The following is a 23,237-nucleotide window of genomic DNA, read 5'->3' as shown; positions in this document are numbered from 1 at the left end:
GGTTTAAACTTGCCTACAGAGAACTGTGCTGAGAATTCTATTTAAAGCAATAAATAAATAGCAAAGAAAATCCTCTAACTAAGCTCACACTTTAATCGTCATTCAAGTTGAATAGAGAGCTGGATTTATCAGACAAGCACGATTTACGTGTCTAATATGGCGAATGCTGAAGTATTGTTTGATTATTTGTGTCAAGGATGAACAAGAATTTCCTTGAGCACTTTATCCCAAAAGAATGCATCAAAGTGAAATATTTCTAATTTAATAGAAGAACTGGCCACTTAACATGAAATTCACTTTTTATTCTTTGACTGTTTTGTTCCAGTTGAATGTTCTGGTGCTATCTGGTGGGGGGGCGACAGGATACTTTATGTCATTTGCCACATCATCATAAAAAATTGGAAGTGGGAGCTGGATTTCTGGTCAACTTCATTTCATGAAGAGGCCCTTTCTTATCAGCTCATGTCAATATGCATTTGCTTATTGGTGTCTCTTGTGCAGCTGCACCATTCCCGTGAAAAAAATGCTCCTTTTGAGAAAAGCTGCAGCATTTGGACATTAGAACTTGTTAAAGGGGCATTGTCTTCAGAAGAAAGCTTTTGGTAAACACTCTTTTTGTTTGATGATCAATAACCCATTTTTATTATGATGATGGCACAGTTAAGCTTTAACCCATTTCATTGTTTGATTATTTACAAACATCTTTCCAGAATGTTATTGCTTCTTTAACTATTTCCAATACCAAGACGTTATAGAGGTCGATTTATGTCTCAATAGCTGGGTGGTAATCTTGCCTGCCCTTCATAAAGCCTGGCCGCTTTTAATTTCCACTCTCTTAGATTACCACTCAGTCAATGAAGATGCAAATCTACCCCTTGGTCTCTTTTTTTCAAACTTATATTTTCTCAATGGTCAAAATCTAGAGGTTTTTGGAAATTGTTTTGATTGGTTGCAGGGAGACGCAGGATATTTGAATCTCGTTTTCAACCTTATCTGTAAGGCACCTGTTTAGGACACTGCGAACTTTAAGTGTGCAAAGGGGCATTATTGTGTCACCTATAATAACTGCCCAGTAATATTTTACACTTGTTGCATTACCTTACACCTGTCCGTAGTTGAGACTTTTAGTTACTCTTTGTAATCCACTGTTTTGTGCTGCTTAATGAGCTTTTCTGATCCTGTTTCAGTCTATTTTCTGCATGTTTTGTGTGCTGGGAAAAAGTTGGCCTCATGGAATTTTACAAATATGGCGTTCTTTCCTCCCTGGAACAGAAGGCTTATTAGCAGAATTAAAGCTGCTTTGGTCTTTAATACGGAAGTGTTTATCTGACATTTTGTATGAAGCGTAGCCTAATTCCTGTGCTAATGTCATTGCTTCATAAAAACTGAGTCATTTTATGCATCAGACATCAAAGATTGCAATAACGGTGCCTCAGCATACGTATACTGTCTCTGCCCTTCCCTCACAGTGCCTTACAAATTAAACATATTGTAGCAAATGAGAGCTGGATGCTATTCCAAGTTCAGACATATTTGTGATGCAATCCAAATTTCGCAAAGCTTTTTCAAGTATGCCTAGTCATGGGACATTGAGAAGAGTTCTTCAAACAACTATTTTAGGGTGGGTTTAACTTGCTTTCAAAACTCCCCAACACACCTTAGTAGCTATAAATAATGTGCCACTCAAGTAACAGATAAGGCATAGGGGAAAAAGGTCCCAGTATTGAAAGGCAATCAGTTCTTAGTGCTGGCGCCACCTAGTAGGGGTGAGGCAATTACCCTTGACCGCCTTGGGCTATAAAAGAGAAAAAACAATCACTTGGGCTTCCTCGTCTTTGTTGCCACTTGATGACTCCTGTCCGAATGTTCACATGGGCATTGAGTGAAGACAGGATTGAGCTGGCTTGTGACATCTCCATGATCGAATAGTCAGTTCGCTATCTGAACTCACATTTGGCCACTTGGATGACGTTGTCAAGGGGTATCAATGGCTGTGGAAACTTAACTCCATCGTGAGTCAGAAGCTGCGTGAGAGAAAGGTAGAAAATTAACAAGTAAGGTTAATTAATGACTGGCTGTTCATTACTTACAAAGCAGAAATTACATTGAGCAGTTTTAATAATATCATAAACTGCATGAACAAAGCTTGCTCTGTTCCTGAATGCCATGAGAATCAGGGGATTGAATGGCTGCTTTATATTCCATTCTGACCGTCTATTATTTTATAGTCCACATCATATGTGCTCGTCTTTTTGGTTTTGCACAACATGAGCTACATAACATGGAGCTTCACAGGCTACATGGGGGGTGGAGGGGAGGTGAGGGAGTCCTCCCCGGCTATTTAAATGCTCTGTAGCGTGTGGGCCACCATTTGGAGGCAGACTTATAAAGTTCAGCCATGTGTCTCTATTAATTTGCATTTATCATTCTCTGAATACCACTATATCTGATTTAGCATCAATCATCAATGAGGCAACAGGATTAAGAACAGTGTCTTGCAAGCCTCTAAACCTACAAAATTCAACCAGCATAAACTAGCAAAAAACAAATAGAATGGAATGGTCTGGTCTTTATGGGTCAGATTACCTGATCTTCTGCATCATCAACAACACAGCTTGCATTTAAAGAACATCGTTAACAGTAACATCTCTGAAGGCACTTCACAGGGACATAACCAGAGAAAGTTAACACCGAGCCAAAGTTGGAGAGGGAATTCCAGAGTTTTAAGGCTTAGACGGCTGAAGGCACAGCCACCAAAGGTGGGAGAAAGGAAGTGGTGGGAGTGTGGGTTGGGGGGGTGGGTGGTGGAGAGGGTGAGGGTTGCAGAAGAGACCAGACTTAGAAGAACACAGAGTTCTTGGAGGATAACTGCTATTAATTATATGAACTTTTTAAACTTATGCAGGTAGATCTTGACCTTGAGTGATAAGTATATCTCTTCCAGTTTTAACTTCCATTGACTTGAAGAGATGTAAAGCAGCCTGTCGACTCACTATTGCTCATTTTACACGATTGCACAAAGTCAAGATCTACCCTATAGTCTATAGCATGTTATGGCAAACAATAACATTTGTGTGAATAAGTTAAACTGGAGTTTATAGAGAAAAGATTTTTCTCTACGTAAATATTCAGTATTATAATTTTTGGCTAGGAACAAAAAATTGGCCTGTGCAGGATTCTCATTGTTGGGTTTTGCAGACCAAAAGCATGACCCTGAGCTTCCGGTTGCTTGCCATTTCAACACGCCTCCCCCCACCCCCCGCTCTTATGCCAACATTTCTATCTTTGGTCTGCTCCAGTGTTCCAGTGAACATCAACGCAAGCTCGAGGAGCAGCACCTGATCTTTCGATTAGGCACTCTACAGCCTTGCGGACTGAACATTAAGTTCAACAACATCAGAGCATGACTGGCCTTTTGAATATTTTATTTTTTAACCATGTGCCTGCTTTTCATGTAGTCAGAGCTGCTCATTATTCCGCTATTAATTGTCTGTCTGGACTAATGCTTTGTCATTCACCACAAACATTAACATATGCTTTGCCTTTGTCCCAGGACAGCTTTGTTAATTAATCTCTCCTACCCTATCAAACACTTTGTTCTCTTCCCCCACACCCCTCCCCTTCACTTGCTTAAAACCTAATTTTTTTCTAACTTTTGCCAGCTCTGATGAAAGGTCACAGACCTGAAACATTAACTTTGCTTCTTTCTCCACAGATGCTGTCAGACCTGCTGAGTATTTCCAGCACTTTTTGTTTTTGTTTCAGATTTCCAGTACCTGCAGTATTTTGCTTTTATTATTTGGATATTTAATGCCTAGGCCATCTTGTTAAGAACAGTTAAGAGTCACAGGATGTTCACTTGTGCTTGTTCAGTGTCAGCAGGGCTTCAAGCATTAATTGTTGCCTGAATACAATGCAAGGCATTGAGTGCAAGACAGGGCTAAATGCCTCAGCCTTGATGCAAACATGATTAGCTATTTGCTTGCCTTTTTATGTTTCAAATGGTCTTTAAAAATAGATGTTAGTCTGAAGTTAAATTAGGTTATTTTAAATTTATATTCAACCACCATTGAAAATTATTTGTTTCTCATTTGAGATTTTTTTCCATACAATATCGTGCACCTCTTGACCAATGATGGGATGAATGGGAGAGCCATTTGCGGATCTCTATTTCTCCCATTCTGACCCAGCTGGTACACTGTGCTTGACAGTGATCCAGATCAAAGCAGATATTTCTCTCTCCCCTTTTCAGGGGAAATACTTTATCATGACTTCACTCCTCCTGAGATAGCTCTATTTGTGACTGGGAAATCACACTATATGCAGTTACTGGGCTAGAACCCAAATTCTACTACTTAGTGGCACGGCATGCCAAGTTCTAATCTACTGTGCCACATGGATCAGGCAAAATTAATACACTGATTAGACATCTTCAACCTTCTGATGATGCCACTGAGCATCTGCCAGAAAAGTTTACAATAATTGACTTTTTTTTCTTATTTGCTGTTTAAACAGGTTATTTAATACAAAATACTTTTTGCTTTCTTTGCAGCCCGCTGGTTACATGGAGAATGCCATCTCATACAGTGCTATTGAGGATGTTCAGCTGTTGTCATGGGAGAATGCACCTAAATACTGTTTACAGCTCACCATCCCTGGAGGCACTGTTCTACTTCAGGTAAATTTTTACATGCTTCCTTGGGGAAACTCAAACACAATCACTATCAACCATTTTGCAGTTACTTCATTTTGGGAGAGAGGGTGGAAGAGGAGCGGGAAATGACATTACAAAAGTGACCACAAATGTCTGAAGTCTTTGCAGAGGGAAAGTTTAACTAGAACTGTAACAATTGTTACAACCGACCGCTCCAGTCAAAGCCCCCAATCAAAATATACAATTCTGATTGTGGTGGGAGAAACGCACTGTTTAATTCAATCCTGTCCCTCCACAGATCACCTAACATATCATTTAAACTTTCCAAATTAAAGAAAGACCCAGCCAAATTGTACCATCTATTAACCCCCGAATGAGGCTAATGAAACCAGGTGTCTTTATATCAACAAATTAACTAAATTCTTAAACACTACTAAGATATAAACAACATTTAAAATGGAAAGAATTAGAGTCCTTGCAGATTTACGCTCCTGCCGGATGTGGAACAGTCCAAAATTGCTTGAAGTCCTCACAGTTGTCCGATGGGGAAAAAAGGTTTCAACAGTAGAACTGTCCATAGTCTAATCCAGAAGTCAAAATTGTTGCCTTCTTTCTCCAGCGATGAATTTCTACAATTAACTACTTGCAAACATTTTTTAATGAATCAATTTGGCTTTAGAATTTTTGAGGGATAAAAGATTGTCACAGTCTAACTTCCCTTCCTTCAGTTTAAATTCTCAGAGATCTCTGTTCTGGCTTGACCTTTTAGAATTTTGAGCAAGAATAATAAATAAACAGAATAAATTATCTTCCTTCAGTTTAAATGGTCTGAGAGAACTCCTTTCAGGTGCTAACACACAGCTGGTCTGTCTGTTTCCTCTGTTAGAACAGTCTGTTTTTTTCACTATAAGCCAGTTCAAAATTAAATTGTAACAATGTATTTCTTGATGCTCTGTCCAAGTGGCTGTATCCAAGGCAATGAGAATGCACCCTTTGAATCGCAGTCCCCAAATGGCTGTATCCCAGGGCAACGGAAATGCATTACTTGACTCAGCTTCTCGAGCCTGTTGCCTTAAAGCAGTACAGCTCCCTTTCCCAGCCTTAAAGGCATACTGCATTCTTCCCGAAAAAAAACCTACAGGATCAAAACCAATCACCACTTAGCTCTCCTAACAATGGGGCTTGGATTTTTTGGTCAATGCTGAAGTGACGATGCTCGCCGCTGACCTCGAAGAAAGCTGCTTATAAAGATCTCATGATCTCTGTGGCACGGATTTCATCTTTCCCAACATTAATTTGAATCTAGCCCTAAGTCAAGGGGAATTTTGGGCATCCAGTGACAGTAATGTCATCATGCAGGGTAAGCAGCCAATCACGTTGAAGAATTCTCACAGACAGCAAACCAAGAAGGAAAATGTACAGAATATCTTCACTTTTTATACATTTTACAGAGGGAACAATAAAGATTGGAACATGGAAAAATGGAAACATTTGACATTACACAAATATAAAATTAGTTTTCTAGGGCCAAAGAAGTTGTTCAGTAGTTATGAGTCAGTACACTGTTTAAAAACCCAATTACAACTCATTGACAAGGCATAACCTTTTAAGGTATTTTTAACAGTAATAATACCGTGTAAAGGGGGAAATTCTCATCAGTTCAGTGCGTAGGAGCAGGGAGTCACTGTCAGCAACTTCTGGATTTCCACATTTAACGGCGCATGTGCGCATGTCAGAGGTTGCTGTCCATTTCAGGGTTGTAATGACAGCGAACGCCAGCAGTTTCGCTGTCATTACAACCACAAAAACCAGGCCCACAGTGATCTCTCTCTGCTTCTACATTCTAATCGAACTTGGGAATCTCGATACATTTTATTAAAATAATCTATTCCAAATAAAACATTTTGATTTATTGGCAAATTTCACCTTGAAAATACTGGAACAAATTCAAATATTCAGTGAATTCAATTTAACTGATACTGATCGATTTAAGCAATTTCCTCAAGTTGCTTGACGATACTGTTACTGCATTTTAAATATTTTATTCCAAATTGGACTTCTGTTTTTTTTTGTTTAAGGGACTTGCTTTTTTGTTCTCCTTTCTTTGTCCCACTATCTGTAGCTTTGAGCAAGACGAGAGAAGGTCTCTTGAGATGCTCTTTACTTTGTACTTCGAATCAATCCTTTGGTTAAAAGGTCCTACTTTTAACATTATTCCAGCCATGGGGCTTTTAATTCCATGAAGTTTCAATATTCCCAGTGAATCTGTTATAAAATCTCTAGGATAGTCTAATGGCTGTTCCCAAAGTCAAGGGAGGTCATTACTCCCTTCAGTTTACTGCTAAATTTACCAAGGATTGGAAGGAATTTGGACTCCATCTATTCAGCTTTGAGTTAGATGCCCTTGTCTGATCTAATAGTATGGAGGGAGATTAGGCTCTCTTTAAGTTAGAATAGTCAGTAAAGTTCAAACCTCTTAAATAATCCAACTTGGATTGCAGGGAGATTGATCAAGAGATTTAGTGAGCTTGTTAATGTGTTGACTTTAGCTGGGCTGAGTGCCCCTTTTAGAGCAGTGTGTTTCTTTGAGTTTCTGACTGAAATGTTAATGAAAGAGAAAGGATAATCCCTCTAGATCCCATAAATAAAATCTATCAAATGTTAACCCTGCTGAGGGTGATGCAAGATTGTTGCTCTGACCTGTAAATTGGAATTTACCAATGTAGGTTGACTGTGAGTATTTGAGTCTTGCAGAATACCCCCAAGCGCATATAGTTCACGTATTTTGACTTTTGATTAAAACTAAGTTAAAGTTATCGATGGATTGAACAAAAAAGGTATAGAGTATTGTCTCCTAAAAGATGAGAAATATTTCCTCTGCTGACCTCATATGATAAAACAATGAGCCTGTTTATAAAGAATACATTTACTTTCTAGCTATGAATCGTAAAAAAAACAAAGATTGAGATAGGACACTGCCGTGTTCATTCTTCATACATTACAAACCTCCAAATAAGTGACTAAACATTCTCAAAACAATTCTTGAGCTCTGAAAAGAATGCTTGCTCATTTTAAGAAAGGATTTTTCAACGTCAGATAGGCATGATCAGATCAAAGCAATCAAAGGCGCCTTTTCTCATGACAACTTGCACATACATGGCCCCTTTAATAGATTTGAAAAAAAATCCTTACATGTTCATAGAGTTATAACGATGTTGATTCAAAGGTGATATTTGGAGGGTCTACCAAAAGCTGGTTCAAAGAATAGGAGGTTAAGGAGGGCCTTAAAGGAAGTAAAAAGGCAGAGGGGATTAGAAGATTAAGGATGGAATTCCAGAGCTAGTGGTTTATGCACAGCCACCAATGGTGGGGTAATGGGAGAGGGTGATACAAAAGTGGCCAGAGTCAGAGGTGGGGTCTGTTTGTAGGGCTGGAGCAGGTTACAAAGATCAGGAGGGGCAAGGCCATAAAGAGATTGATAACAATAGAATAATTTTATATTTGTGACATTGGGGTTCCGGGAACTAACATAGGTCAGCAAGGACAGGGGAGATGGTTGAGTGGGATTTAGTGCAGGATAGGATACACGCAGCAGAATTTTGGATGAGTTGAAGTTGGGGCAGGGGGGCAGGGTGGTGGGTAGAGGTGGAGTGGGTAATGGAGAATTGGAGTCTAGTCAGGAGAATAGTGGAATAATTAGTAGTGAGTGTGATGGTAACAAAGATATGGATGAGAGCTTCAGCAGCGGATGGGCTGAGACAGTGGTGGAGGTAGACTTCATGACCGAGGGTATATGGGGTCATAAGCTCAGTTTGGGGTTGAATAGAGCACTGAGATTGTGAACAGTTTGGTTCAGCCTGAGACATGATGCTTTTTCACATTTTCAAGATATCTCAAAAGGTTTCACAAGCAATGAATTACTTTTGAAATAGAATCACTGTTGGTATGAAGTCAAATGCAGCAGCCAATTGTACACAGCAAGTTCACAGAAACAGCAAGTGAGATGATTTGCCAGTAAAACCTTTTTTTGGTATTGTTGGTTGAAGGAAGAAGGAGACAAGCCACAACACTAGGAACACTTCCTGTCTTCCTTGAATAGTGTCCATCTGAAAGTTGTCACCTACAACAATACAACACTCCCTCAACACTGCTCTCTAGTATTAGTCTCGATTATATGTTCAAGCCCTGGAGTGGGATTCAAACTCCAGCTTTCTGACAGCAGTGAGATTGTTACCAACTAAGCAAAGCAAAAATTCATTATTTAGAAATGTAATTTTAAAAAAATAAACCCTGACTTTTAAGAAAGAAAGACTTGCATTTATATATCATATTTCATGACCACTGGACATCTCAAAGCACTTTACAGCCAATGAAGAACTGCTGTAATGTAGAAAATGCAACAGCCAATTTGCACACAGCTGGCTCCCATAAACAGCAATGTGATAGTGAGGAGAGAATTTTTTTTGTGATGTTGATTGAGGGATAAAAATTGACTAGAACACCAGGGATAACTCCACTGCTGTTCAAAATAGTGCCATGAGATCTTTTACATCCATCTGAAATGGCAGATAGGGCCTCAGTTTAACATCTAATCTAAATGACAGCACCTCTGACAGTGCAGCACTTCCTCAGAATGTCAGCCTTAATTTTTATGCCCAAGTGCTGGACTGAGACTTGAACCCAAAACTTTCCGACTCAGAGATGGGAGTGCTCTCAACTGAGCCATTGCTAACACAGCTTAGGTAAATATGACAATGCTTGTTTAGGTTTCTCCATTATGGAAAGCTGCATTGAGCTTCAACTTTTAATATCTATGCATGATATTTATGTTTTTACTCTCTACATCACCTATCACTTTATATTCTATCATTTAGAGTACTGTTTCTGTAAAGGCTATTGGACTTGACTCCTGACTCATAATATATTAACAGTATCTTATCTTGTAGATTATTTGTTATAACAGATGCCTTGTCATAGCATCCAAATACTTTGTTTTTAAAGGCTGTGTCATTAGCCTCTGACATGTAGTTTTTTATCATCTGGATGGGAAGGGCGCATTACAATGGTTGACGTGAGACCAGCAAATTAATGCAGTGACAGCATAAATTGCTGATATGTGCACCCGCATGATATTAGCAATGATATATTGTCCCAATGAAAATACAGCTTAAGGATGACTGTCATGGGGAGGTTAGAAATGTATAATAGTGTAACAACAGAAATAATTGCTTTGTGGCATACTTCTAAAACAGTTCAAGTCAAATTGTTATTCACTGAGTAGTAAATCTCAGGAGTAAGATGGAATGGAACCAAAACTCAGTGTTTATTATTTTTTGAAGGGCTAGCTGTTAGCTTAGTTGATTACACTCAACAGTACACTTTTGCAGCATGGATTTCCAAAACAAAGTATCTCCACAATAGTCATTTGTAAGTTTGTTTGCTAACGGACATCATTTGCTAAAAGCCTTGTGTTTATTGATGATAATGATACCATTGTTAAATATTACCAATCGCAAACAGCATTGGCCAGTCACTGGTTGGAATGTTAAACATTACTAATCCACCATTTTAAAACTCGTAAGTTTAGGTGACCTTTGTCACGTGCCGGACCATAACCTATTAGCAGTGAGCTGAGCTAACTTTTTTTTTAACAGTGTAAATATTTTTCATCCAAAAGTAAGTAACCCTGCTCACCCATTTGATGTGAATGCATTGCTACAAATGATGTATTCGGTTAGTGTTAGAAATTTTGGTTTTGATTGGGAAGTATAGATATGGCACAAAGTGCTGTGCTTATTATACAGATACGTTTCATGGATGCAACACCCAAAGGGATTCAACAAAATCTGCAATACCAGCAAGCAATCATTTAGAAAAAGCTTTATATTTTGGAAACACTATTCTAACTGCTGGAATATTTTATTTCCAGAACTCAGTAAATACCTTGTGTTTTATATATATATATATATATATATATATATGTGTGTATATATATGTATGTGTATATATAAAAACAATTGAAATAGTTTCCTCTGTGTTGGTTTGGCTTCAGTTATTATTAAATATTTAAAAAACTGTCATCATTTGGAATCACTTCCTAAAATGGCCATAAAGCGTTTTTGAAAGAACTGCTTACTGCAGCTCTTTTCTGTTCTGTCCTCCCCCAGCATCAATTGTCATCATGACTGCTGAGCCTTCCCCAAGGAAGTCTGGAATGTGTGCCCATACGCTATTTCAAAAAATAAAATAAATGCATGTTGGACTTTTTCCCAGATACAGAGGACATTATAACTGGCTGTGGACACGGAGTAGCAAAAATTAGAATACTTTGTTAATGTCTTCAAATAAGTTTAATTTAGCTTTGAACATTTTCAGAAATGATTTTCTTTTGTGAATGTGTCTGGCATTGATTACCAGATGAAGAACTGCGTCATATGTTGGAGCAACACTACTGTATGGCCCTCCGTGTGCTTGATGATACAGGTTAGCAGGACATGTGCTTGGGTAAAAATATCCTCCACATCGGACACCCAATCTCAACTATTCTGCTGGGGAAAGCTTTTACTTACCAGCAAAAAGGAAAAGCTAGAGACAAGCCCTTCCGTAACACATCACCTACTGGCCAACTTCAGAGAGGGATGGACCAACACTTAGGATTAGATTGCTAGCCTACTTTCTGGTAGGCATGATGTGTGTTTGGGGAAAAGGGAGAATTTTTTTTTTTCAAAGAAGAAGCCTTCCCCTCAGAGAATCTATCTTCATACCCATTCTGAAGGCCAAAGGCCAGTTTGCCAATGGCACTGAGTAGTTAGACCATATTTATGTCAAGGCCAGTGTTGTGGTTGGGCTGAATATTTCAATTCCTTGATGATTGATTGCGTGGATTTACCTTAGTTTCGACTGCTGACACTGAATGGGATAACTCTATGGCAATCAGTTGGTTTTGCATATGTTATATGCATCAAATGTTACATGATATAATGGGAAGTAGGAATGTCACTGATAGTAGAGAGAAGGGAATTCTTCTGAGAGAGATCGATGCACTGGTATATTTTGTTGCGGCGTGGAAGAAATTTATTGCATCTAAATCTTGCTGCACATGATTTACTTGTGTCGATCAGTGCAAAGTTGAATAACATCCATTACCCTAATATTATCCGAAACCTTGAATGAATATAAGATAACAATAGTGCAGCACAGAAGGAGGCCATGCAGTCCATCAAATCTGCGCTGGCTCTTTTGAAGAGCAATCCAATTAGTCCCACCCACCCCCACTCTTTCCCCATATCGCTGAAATCCTTCCTAAAGTGTGGTGCCTAGAACTGGACTCAATACTCCAGCTGGGGCCATATGAGGGCTTTATGCAGGTTTAGCAAAACTTCCTGGCTTTTATAATCTAAGCCTCTATTTATAAAGCTCAAGATCTCATATGTTTTTTAACTGCTTTGTTAACCTGTCCTGCCAGCTTCAAATATTTGTCCACAACACTGCCAAGTCTTTGTTCCTGCACCCTCTGTAAAATTGTACCATTTAGCATGTATTATCTCTCCTCATTCTTGCTACCAAAATGTATCACCTCACACGTCCTTGAGTTGAATTTCATCTGTCATGTATCCATCCATTCCACCAGCCAGTCTATGTTCTCTTGAAGTCCATTATTTGCTTCCTCACTGTTTACTATATTTCCAAGTCTCATGTCACCTGCAAATTTCAAAATTGTGACCCATGCCCAGTAAGATGTGCAAAAAATGATTCCAGAAATCTGACTGAATTTTTTTCATTCTACAAAATTGACCCAGTGCACTTGAGCCAACTCCCAGTGCCTCCAACACCACAGTTTGGAGTAAGAATAGAATGTGAAATTTCACTTTGCAGCTTTTGCATATTATTGTTCAGAAAGTATGATTTATTAAGGGATTCGTTATTTTTAATCTCTGAATTAAATTACAATTTTATTGTAATTTCCAGTGTTAATTGGATTCTGCTGTATCTAGCACTGTAAACATTTTCAGTAGTTAACGAGGCAGAAATTCTCAGCAACATTGTCCCAATGAAAGTGACTTGCAGCCATGGGGACACTAAACTATTGTAGTTTAATAAAATTAGAAAATACTCAGCATGTCAGGCAGCATTTGTGGAGAGAGTTATAGAACTGACATTTCAGGTTAATCATCTTCCATCAGAATAATTGTAATTTTGGTTCTGAACAGCTTCCATGACCCTCCTTAACAATACAATAAGTTTGTCCAAGTTGGCATTTATAGAAACACTCCACTAAATGGAACAAAATAACTAACATCAAATGGGATCTTGTGCCCACAACTGTACAGCTGTGCCATAACCTGTTTTTATCTTGGTCTGGAATCATGTTAATGTTGCTGGTCCCTGGCACATAGTTCTCATGCAGCCAATGACTAGGGCGGCACAGTGGCGCAGTGGTTAGTACGGCAGCCTCACAGCTCCAGTGACCCGGGTTCGGGCACTACCTGTGCGGAGTTTGCAAGTTCTCCCTGTGACCACGTGGGTTTCCGTCGGGTGCTCCGGTTTCCTCCCACAGCCAAAGACTTGCAGGTTGATAGGTAAATTGGCCATTGTAAATTGCCCCTAGTGTAGGTAGGAGAATGGTAGGGATGTGGTAGGGAATATGGGATTAATGTAGGATTAGTATAAATGGGTGGTTGTTGGTCGGCACAGACTCGGTGAGCCGAAGGGCCTGTTTCTGTGCTGTATCTCTCTATGACTCTAATAAAAGTACCTATTACTTGTTTGAAAAAAATGGTTCTTTTATCTTGAGTCCACCAAGTTTACTTTGGGTTGCTTACCAGCTGTGCAGGACCCATGCATCAGGAACTGACACAAAAGTCATAAAAAGTGAAGTAATAAAAGTATGTGTCAGCTGTGGCTCAGTTGGTAGCACTGTTACCTCTGAATCAGACTTGAGCACAGGATTTTAGGCTTGAGAGAATGCTGCACTGTCGGAGGTGCTGCCTTTCAGATGAGATGTCTGGTGGTACCACTCTGGTGGACATAAAAGATCCTAAGGTAACATGTGTGTGGATACAGAGGACGTTGGTATGGTTCTTAATGAATACTTTGTGTCTGTTTTCACAAGAGAGAGGGATGATACAGGCGGAGTGTGAAATATTAGATGAAATTAGCATAATGAGAGAGGAAGTATTTAAGGGGTTTAACCTCTTTGAAAGTGGATAAATCCTCAGACCTGGTTGAAGTGTATCCTAGGCTGTTAAGGGAAGCAAGAGAAGAAATAGCAGAGGCTCTGACCGTCATTTTCCAGTCCTCTCTGACTACAGGCATAGTGCTAGAGGACTGGAGGACAACTAATGTTGTACCATTGTTTAAGAAGTGAGAAAGAGACAAACCGAGTAATTGCAGGCCAATCAGCCTAACCTCGGTGGTGGGATAATTATTGGAAAAAATTCTGAGCGACAGGATAAATCTTCATTTAGAAAGACATGGATTAATCAAAGGCAGTCAGCACGGATTTGTTAAGGGAGCATTGTATCTGACTACGATGATTGAATTTTTTTGTGGAGGTAATATGGAGAGTCGATGAGGGTACTATATTTGATGTAGTCTATATGGATTATAGCAAGGCTTGTGACAAGGTCCCACATGGCAGACTGGTCACGAAAGTAAAAGTCCATGGGATCCAAGGTAAAGTGGCAAGCTGGATTCAAAATTGACTCAGAGGCAGGAAGCAAAGAGTAATGATCGAAGGGTTTTTTTGTGGCTCGAAAGCTGTTTTCAGTGGGGTTCTGCTGGTCTCAGTACTAGGTCCCTTGCTTTTTGTGGTCTTTATCAATGATCTGAACTTGAATGTAGAAGAAAGCTGTAGACTGCAGGAAGATATCAATGGACTAGTCAGGTAGGTGGAACTTGCAAATAGAGTAAATCTGGATAAGTATGCCGAATGCATTTGTGAAGGTTAACAAGGCAAGGGAGTACACAGTAACTGGCAGAATACTGAGAATTGTAGAGGAACAGAGGGACCTTGGGGTGCATGTCCACAGATCCCTGAAGCTGGTTTGTCAGGTAGATAAAGTGGTCAAGAAGGCATATACTTGCCTTAATTAGCTGAGGTGTAGATTATAAGAACTGGGAGGTTATGCTGGAATTGTATAAAACACTAATTAGGCCACAGCTGGAATACTGTGTGCAGTTCTGGTCACCGCACTATAGGAACAGGCCCTTCGGCTCACCGAGTCTGTGCCGACCATGACACACGTCATGGAGCTGCCGCAATAATAAACACGATGGCTCATTTAGATAGCCGTGGTGGACCGCCCACACCAATAACATGGAGCGGGCGGGCAGTCAGCCCCCAGCAATGGCATCAGCTGCCTTTGTGCAGGCGCTGACGCCATTTTTAAAGGGCTTTGAGTCTTACATTTCAATTTAAATATTTAAAGCTAGATTGATTTTTAAAAATTAATTAAATTGATCTTGATCCTCTCCCACCCGCTCCCATAATCATAGAACTAGTTCCTTGCCCTCTATCCCCCAGAATACTTATCATGTCCACCTGACCTTCCCCCCACAAAGTTCACAGTCTGTGCACTGCAACTCTTCTGACCATCCCCTACACCAATGAGATGAGTTTGACCTCGCTCCCCCCACCCCCACACTGAAAAACTTACCTGCTCCCCCCTCCCTGTCTGTGATGGGGATCCGAAGGCGCGGGAGTGCCGGCCACTGGCACCAATATCGCTCTGGGACAGAAGGCAGGAGCGCCATGCTAATTAATTCTTGTATTTAAATTAATTAGCATATATAAATGGGTTACCATCGCCAAGCTCATGGGGGCCCTCGGCCTAGCCACTGCCAGCAATATGGGCCCGGGCCTTACTGTTGAGGTCCATGGCAGGCCTCTCCCGGAGGCATTTTTGGCCCCCCACACCCACCACGACTCCTGACGTCAGGGGGTCTATAAACCTCAGTCCAACATTTAAAAAGTACTTGGATATGCGCTTGAAATGCCGTAACCTACAAAGCTACGGACCAAGAGCTGCAAAGTGGGATTAGGCTGGATGGCTGTTCGTCGGCTGGGGCAGACATGATGGGTCCAATGGCCTCCTTTCGTGGTGTAAATTTCTATGATCCTATGATCTATGACTATTTCAAAGAGGAGCAGGGAAATTATCCACAGTGTCCTGTTTAATATTTACAGCTCAATCCTCTTCACGGAAGCAGATTATCTCGTCATTATCACATTGTTGTTTATGGGACCTTGCCATGCGCAAATTGGCTACCATATTTCCTGCATTACACTAGTGACTGCACTTCAAAAAGTACTTCATTGGCTGTAAAGTGCTTTGGAAAGTCCTGAGGTTGTGAAAGGTGCTATATTCTTTCTTTCTGACATCTTTCTTTTTCACCTATCAGCTGTGCAAACAGATCTTGGGTGGAATTTTATGCTCTCCCCCATTATGGGTTTGGAGGCAGGGAGAGCGGAAAATAAGGTGGGATGGTGGCGAGGGGGGACCCGGCTACCATCCCGTCTCTGCTGAAATTTAGTCCGGGGTGGGAAGGCCTGTGAACAGCTTTCCTGCCCTACCACCAATTGAGGCCCTAAGTGGTTAATTAATCCCTAAATTAATCCTCTTCCCGCCGCAGCTGCAATTAGCCGTGCAGCGGGTGGCCCCGTCACTGCATGGGAAGCACGGCACCAAAAACCGTGTGGGGTGGTTGGTTGGGGGTGAGGGGGGTTCCTTTGTTGAAAAGCAATTAGTGTCTGACCATGGGACCTGGCATTGCGAGGTGGGGGGGAGGGCGCGGGGAAGTCACTGAAGGCCATTCCCTGCCCTTGCCAACCCCCCTTCCCCCGCCCCACCACCGATCCCCACCCCTCAAGACCCCTCCTGCCCCGACCTACCTTAAGACTGGTTCCAGCGCTGCTCCTCAGTGTCTGATCGCTGCAGCTACAGCAGCGGCCACAGCCTCCCTGGTGGCGCTGCAGCTGCTGGCCTCGGATTGGTCAGTAGCTCCGCAAGGACGGGACATCCGACACTGGGCCCTAGATCCAATGGAAGGCCTGCCGCTGTCAAGATAAGTGCCTGATTGGCATTAAATTCATGGGCCTTCTGTACAAGAGGCGACACGGGGATCTCTGCAGGGGGTTTCTGCCGACGCAGAGACCCCCACCGCCAGCATAAAATTCCACCCTTTGTGTCTGTAATGAGAATTCCTCTTGGGATGCCTTAAGTTCTGTTTTGTCTTTAATGTGATTTAGTCATAACAGAAGTTCCTTAAAAATGAAACTTTGACATAACATATTTTTGCAGAAGTGTCAAATGCAGTCAAGTTCATCAATGAAAAGCCAAATAATTAGCAACGATGCTGATGGACTGAGCTGCAAGAATTAAAGCAAAACTCTGTATGATATACATTTTGTAGTTGACTAAACCTTTGAAAATATCTGTGAACTTTTACATGCGCTTTCCAATAGGATTTTTTTGTCATGAGTTTCGTTATGTGTTTCAAATGGTGCCTTAATCAAAAAAAAACAGGAATTATGTGCAATGTAATAGGAGACAGCAACCAGAACCACTGCCAATATTTCACAGAGAGACGAGAGCTTGCAAGGGCTTGCAGTATTTACCTTGTCATTAATGGATTAACGTCAAAGCCTGGGCTCATTCTCATTTTTGTGTTGTTTCTGTGACCTTGCAGAGGTTGGACCCATTTCATTTCATCCTCAATGTTTCGGTTAGAGTGCGGGGTAGACAATACTGCAAGAACTGAAAATGTAATACCACCATAACAACAGGGATTTATATTTGAAGAAACTGAAACGCCTGAAATCAGCACGCAACAGTAAACACTGTCTCAGTGACAATGGCCCTGCTAATAATGGGGAGGCGGAAAGGGAACCAGCATGAGGGGTAGATTTAGCAGCCAGGAAACCCAGAAATATAGGTTTTATGAGGTCCTGCCGAACCTAGTGGCAGGCCCTGATTAAAAAAATATTTTGTCTGTTTCTTGTCCGTGGCCAGGCTGGCTGACCATCGGGTGAACAAGCCTGCGGCTTCAGACTGCAGCGGGGAATAGAGATCAGGAGCAGGTTGGCCATTGGAAGGGGAGCTGGCATGGGGGGTGGGGGGCAGAGAAGGGTCCAATCGTAGGATGATTTACAGGTAGGCTTGGGAGGCTCTGTGTGGGAAAAAGCCCTCTTGTTCCTCCTGGCCCACAAGCAGTGCTGGAAAGGCACTTTGCCTGTTGGTTCCAGCCGTCTCACTTCCTTTAGCTGCCGGGTCTCCCGAGGCCCAGGAAATCCAACCAGCCAGCACTAATTTTAAAAAGGAGCTAAAATGTGAGGCACATAACCTCATTAAAATGTTTAAATTCAGGACCTGCCTCCCAACACACCTCCATTAAAAGTGGAGATTGGATTTCCCAATTTTTATTTTACATTCCCTCACCTAACCTGCAAGGGGTGGGGAGGGGATGGTTTAAGATTATCCCCAATATGTCGACCCATTTGAAATAATGCCAGCTAATAATACCAAACACTTTTAAGGAGCTGATTTTTAAAGTTGTTTTTTCCAGAACGTGACAAATTTGAAACTCATTTTTTAGAAGCCCACCCTTTGACAGATTCTTTATTTTTGTATTGAATTTTAGCATGTCTGCTTCATGCCACTCAGTTTTTAGACAGCCTTGGCACTTCCTAGTTAATGTATCAAGGATCCAGCAACATAATCAGGGGATCTAAGGATTGAGCTCCCAATTAGCAAGAGCTCTGAAATGCAGAGGCCTTGACATTCTGCAGCAGTTTTCCCAGTCATAATTTCAGCTGGAGATCAGTGGATCACCCAGAGATTTTTCTTCTCAGCCTTTGGTTTCCCCTCAGTGTATTTGACCTAACATTTTTTGTTGATTGGAAAGCTCTAATGTACTAAGCAGTAGGTTCAGTGTTCATGCTGTCTGTTTTAAAGCTTTGATAGGTAAGATAATTTGAAATGAATTTATTTAATTGTCTCTTTATGTATGTTGGTATGCTTTTAGATGCAGGCTGTCTTGATGCAGTATTGCTGCTTTACAGTCTCGTACAGTACTGTCACCCACACTCAAACGATCTATATAATTGAGTGTTTATATTATATTTGATTTTCTTGTGTGATTAACATCTTGTCGTCTTCTTTTCAGGCAGCAAACAGTTACTTGCGAGATCAGTGGTTTCATTCGCTGCAGTGGAAGGTAGGTAGTGGGACGAGTATCTGAAAATTACTGATCGATATGTTTGTGTAACAATTGACTGTGCAAAGCAGAATGGAACAGAGCAATTTAATAAGAATTTGCAAGCAGTCTACAGTGATGGCGTTAAAAAATCAAAGTTTTGAGGGTGATGCTATGTGCTTCAGAACAGACAGAAGAAGGTTCAAACCATCACAGTAAATTTCTATTAATTATCAGATAACAACTCAGAAAAACAGAAGGAATATTGGATGGTGTATTGTCCAGGACCATGGAAATGGTGACTGGTTACAGAGTGCAGCGTTGACAGAGTCCCTGGAGCAGATAACTTGGCTGCCTCTTGGACAGGGATGAGTGAATGACATGGCAAGTGAAAAGCTGAATGCCTTGATGTAAATAAGTCAAAAAATCAGACTTTCCAGTTTTGACAGACCATTAGCCAGCAGCTTATAGTGGTCATTCCAGACTGATGGGTGTGTGCTTAGGGGAGGTGGGAGAAAGTACAGGAGAAATTAAGGACAGCAATTTGGAACCCATAAATGTGAGGGGTTTTGGTTTTACTTTGGGAATAAATGTGTGAATATAATTCTCAGGAGGAAGTATGAAATTTGTATTGTGCTCCAAATAAGCTCTTCATCCAATTATTTTTGCAATTGAATTAAGATGACAAATAATGCTGTCCCATAGGCATATATGTTTTGTAAACCAGGTTACAAAAGACAAACAATATACATTAAAAACACAGTTCCTCTACTGTCAAAAAGACACACAACAAACTGTGATTATAACCTGCAGAAATATGCTATGGGAAAACTATATTAACTAACATGGTAGACCTAATATAATGATGCACGTGTGCATGTTTATTATTAATTATAATCTTCTTTGGAAATATAAATGGATGGAAATTCTATACCTTTCATTTGATGAAACCCAGTCTTAGCTGTTTTGAGGTGACTGCTAGTTGTCATGGTTGCTATTATCCCTAAAGCTATAAACAAAATATTATTTATGCAACTCGATGATTATTAGTGTAAATTCAGAGCCATTATTACTGGGTCTGTTGTTACAGATATATAAGCATTTATTTCCTTTTCCCCTGTCTTGCTGTCCCCATTGTAATTATTCCTTGTTGGGTACAGTTCCATGAGCCCAGTTGTCTTCTGGTGCCTTGACCAAGTGTCTGTTATCAATGTGCAAGCCTTGGCACTTAGTGTTGGCAGATTGTTCAACCACAGTGCAGCTGAGTCTGATACTGCCCTCACCAGATTTTAACACATCAAATGCAGTGCAATTAGCACCATCTCAGTTGAGATCAGATAACCTTGCAAAGACCAGGGAGTAAACTTTGGATCATCAAGTTCTGTATGATTCAGCTACGCACTTTACTGAGCCAGCAGAAAATATCTGGGGTAGATCTTGACTTTGTGCGATAGAGTAAAAGAGATGACAGTGAGTTGGCAGCCTGTTTTGCATCTCACTTAGTTTTAAATTCCAATGACTTTAATGGAAATGAAAATCAGGAGGGAGGGAAAATGGGCTGCCAACTCACTGTCATGCATTTTACACTAATGCACAAATTCACGATCAGCCCACTCGAGTCTTAAAGAACAATGTGGGGAACCCATTGAGGTAGAGAAGGTCATTCTGGCAAAGGCTGTCAGAAAACTATGGATACGAAACAAAGGTTGCCATGTTGTTCTTCCAGTGTTCCCTGAATACATAGTGAATCAAAAGCAAGATTCACTGCCATTCTGAATTTTTTTTTGATCTTGTAATAGTAAATGAATTGAAAAATGGCAGAAATCTCTTTGCAGATGGTGGGGGAGCAATTGGTCATCATCATGCCCTTTTTTGGGGTCCAAATTTACATTGATGGGGGGGGGGGAGTTTACCAGAGTGCTCCCTTGTGCACGCTACCGCATGGAAGTGTGCTGGCTTCTACAATGATGACTTGCAAGTGCCTGGGCACCTGTCTGAAACAGCCGTTAGCCCACTTGAATATGCTAATCAGAGGCCTACCACCTATTTTCGGCCTCCGTTGCCAAATGTGGCTGAAACTGAGCGGAATATGCACGTGACTGTGACATAACCAGCGGCTCTTAAAGGGATCTCAGTAGGCTGCTGAATACAGGTAAGTTTCTTAGTTTTTCCTTACTCCATGTGGAGTCAGGAGAAGCAGAAGTGCCAGATCTCGCTTGACCCTGTCCCATTCACCTGCCCTCCTCTCACTCACCCCCCCCTCTCACTCACCCCCCATATACAACCAATCCTGAAGTTATCATGACCGCACTATTGAAATCATATAAAAGCAAAGAGCTTTAGTTCAATATTATATATTGGAGTACAAGACAGTCTTAATTAGCTACAAGGTTATTAGTTAAAACATTTCCCCTTTAATTTCACATTTGCATTTTATTTTCATTGCTGATCACTAATGGTGAGAATCTCAAAAGTCAAACTGACAGCTGATGGATTTACTTTAAATGGTGGCCAAACCATTGCAATTTGTACCCCTTGATTAATAGTGATATCAAGAACATTGTCAAAAAGAATGTGTTTACGCTATCACTGCACCTATTGATGAAAGAAATTCCACTATGGTGGAAAAATGTGAATGAGGATCCCAGCTCAGGAGATGAAAACATTTACATTTCATTTCTGTTCGCTTTTTTTCCTTTCAAGTCTTCTGTCCTTTGCTGATGATGCTAACTCTTTCTGAGGTATGGTTTCACAGTTGCTGGTTTTCCATTTGTACTCCAGCCAAGTGGCCATCTTTAAGTGAGACCCAAAGGCCCAACTCAGGCTGAAGGTAAAAAAAGGTAATGCTTTTCTCTTCAGTTCCTAAAGAAGCTAAGAGCTTTGATTTACACGCCAATTGACCGTACAGTTGATTGTTGGGACCTTTACAATGTCCTGAACGGAACTCTCACCAGCCTTCATTTGGTGAGAGCTCTGCTGGGCATAACAGAGACATAATTGGAGGAATTCCTAGTGTTGCGGGGGGCTCCCAGGCACACCCCTTCGGCAACAGGGAGGCGGGCAGAAGATTTGCCTGTGCCTCTCCGACTACAATTTCACACCTCCCCAGGCAGAAATCTCCTTTTCTGTCCTCTCATAACCCAGTTGTATCCTTTCACATGACAACAAATGCTTTAACATTTTTGCCCTGTCCATCTATGAGGCAAGTTTCTCTAATTTGGGGGTTTGTACTGCTTTAAAATGCTTTCTCTCTATTGCCTATCAAAGTGCATGACACTCCTTTCATGTACCTCTCAGTGTTGCAGGTGGAGATGCAAATAAATATGCCCAAGGCAGCTCCCACCACTATCCTATCTGCCTGCCTTTAAAGTGAAAAGTAAATAAACACTACATCCATATGTCTCATAAATTAGCTCCTTGTATATAGTATATTTTATTAATAGGCTTGGGCATTGCACCTGAGCCTGTTGGTGTGGGTTGTCTCAAGAGACAGTAAGCAACGTATATCCTGGGTACCTCAGGAGCAAATTAAACATCTATTATCCCTTTTGTTTGGTCTGTCTAGACTTTGTTTTTGGTACGCAGTTGACACAGAATTTCCACTCTCAGTCTAAGGATCAAAGAAGCCAAGTGCTAAAAAAGCATTTCAGTATGTTCCTTGGAAAATAAAGTTGTACCATCCCTTTTTTCATACCTTGATGTATATCAGAACTACAGATAGACAGACTGTACTTGTAACATGGAGGAGGAGGGGGATAGAGGGCTGAGTTTGAATTGATTCTGGAGTAATGGATTAAAGGACACTTCTTCTGGATGTAAAGTTTGAAGTGACATGAAATATAAGTGTCAGGAAAATGATGTTGACTGTTGGCATAAGGTATTTCTGACATTGAAGGTCCCTTGATTGTACGTCTGACGTTCTGACAGAATGGAAGACTTCTTCATCATGAGTCTCATGTCCTGCCATCAGACTAACTACCTCTTGTACTGCAGAACTAAATATATAGCACTGGTTCTGTACTCTTCCATGTCTTGCAAACTCCACTGTAAGTTTTCTCCATTGTGCCTACACTGAGGAGTGCCAGATAACAAATGTAAATAGTTTTAGAGCAGATATCCATGAGTTCAAATACCTTTTAGACAGTCACAGCACCAGCAGAAACTTGCATTGATATAATGCCTTCACTGTAAACAAAGGTGCTTCACAATTAGAGGTAAGTAAAGAAAACACACTCGGAGCCAGGAAGGGAGAGTTAAGAGGGGGTAACTGAAAGCTTGGTTGGCAAAATGGGTTGGAAACACAGCCTCAAGCCCAGGTGCTAGTCGACATAAGCCAATAATCTTGAATTCAGGGTTAATTGCCACTATTAGGGTAATGACTGTCGGA

General features: G+C 40.9%; 1 protein-coding gene across 3 annotated transcripts in view; it reads left to right on the top strand.

The window, feature by feature from the left end:
* Nucleotides 1-23,237, top strand: part of cmip (c-Maf inducing protein) — a 235,850-nt gene that overhangs the window by 117,612 nt on the left and 95,001 nt on the right. For all 3 annotated transcript variants that reach the window (XM_068049180.1, XM_068049181.1, XM_068049182.1), the window contains exons 2-3: nt 4,553-4,678; nt 18,821-18,871. In XM_068049180.1, the coding sequence (XP_067905281.1) occupies nt 4,553-4,678; nt 18,821-18,871 (177 nt within the window). The remainder of the gene's footprint in view (nt 1-4,552; nt 4,679-18,820; nt 18,872-23,237) is intronic.

The sequence above is a fragment of the Heterodontus francisci genome, chromosome 17 (assembly GCF_036365525.1).
Source record: "Heterodontus francisci isolate sHetFra1 chromosome 17, sHetFra1.hap1, whole genome shotgun sequence".
Classification (NCBI taxonomy): Eukaryota; Metazoa; Chordata; class Chondrichthyes; order Heterodontiformes; family Heterodontidae; genus Heterodontus; species Heterodontus francisci.
This window is presented reverse-complemented; position numbering and strand designations above follow the sequence as displayed.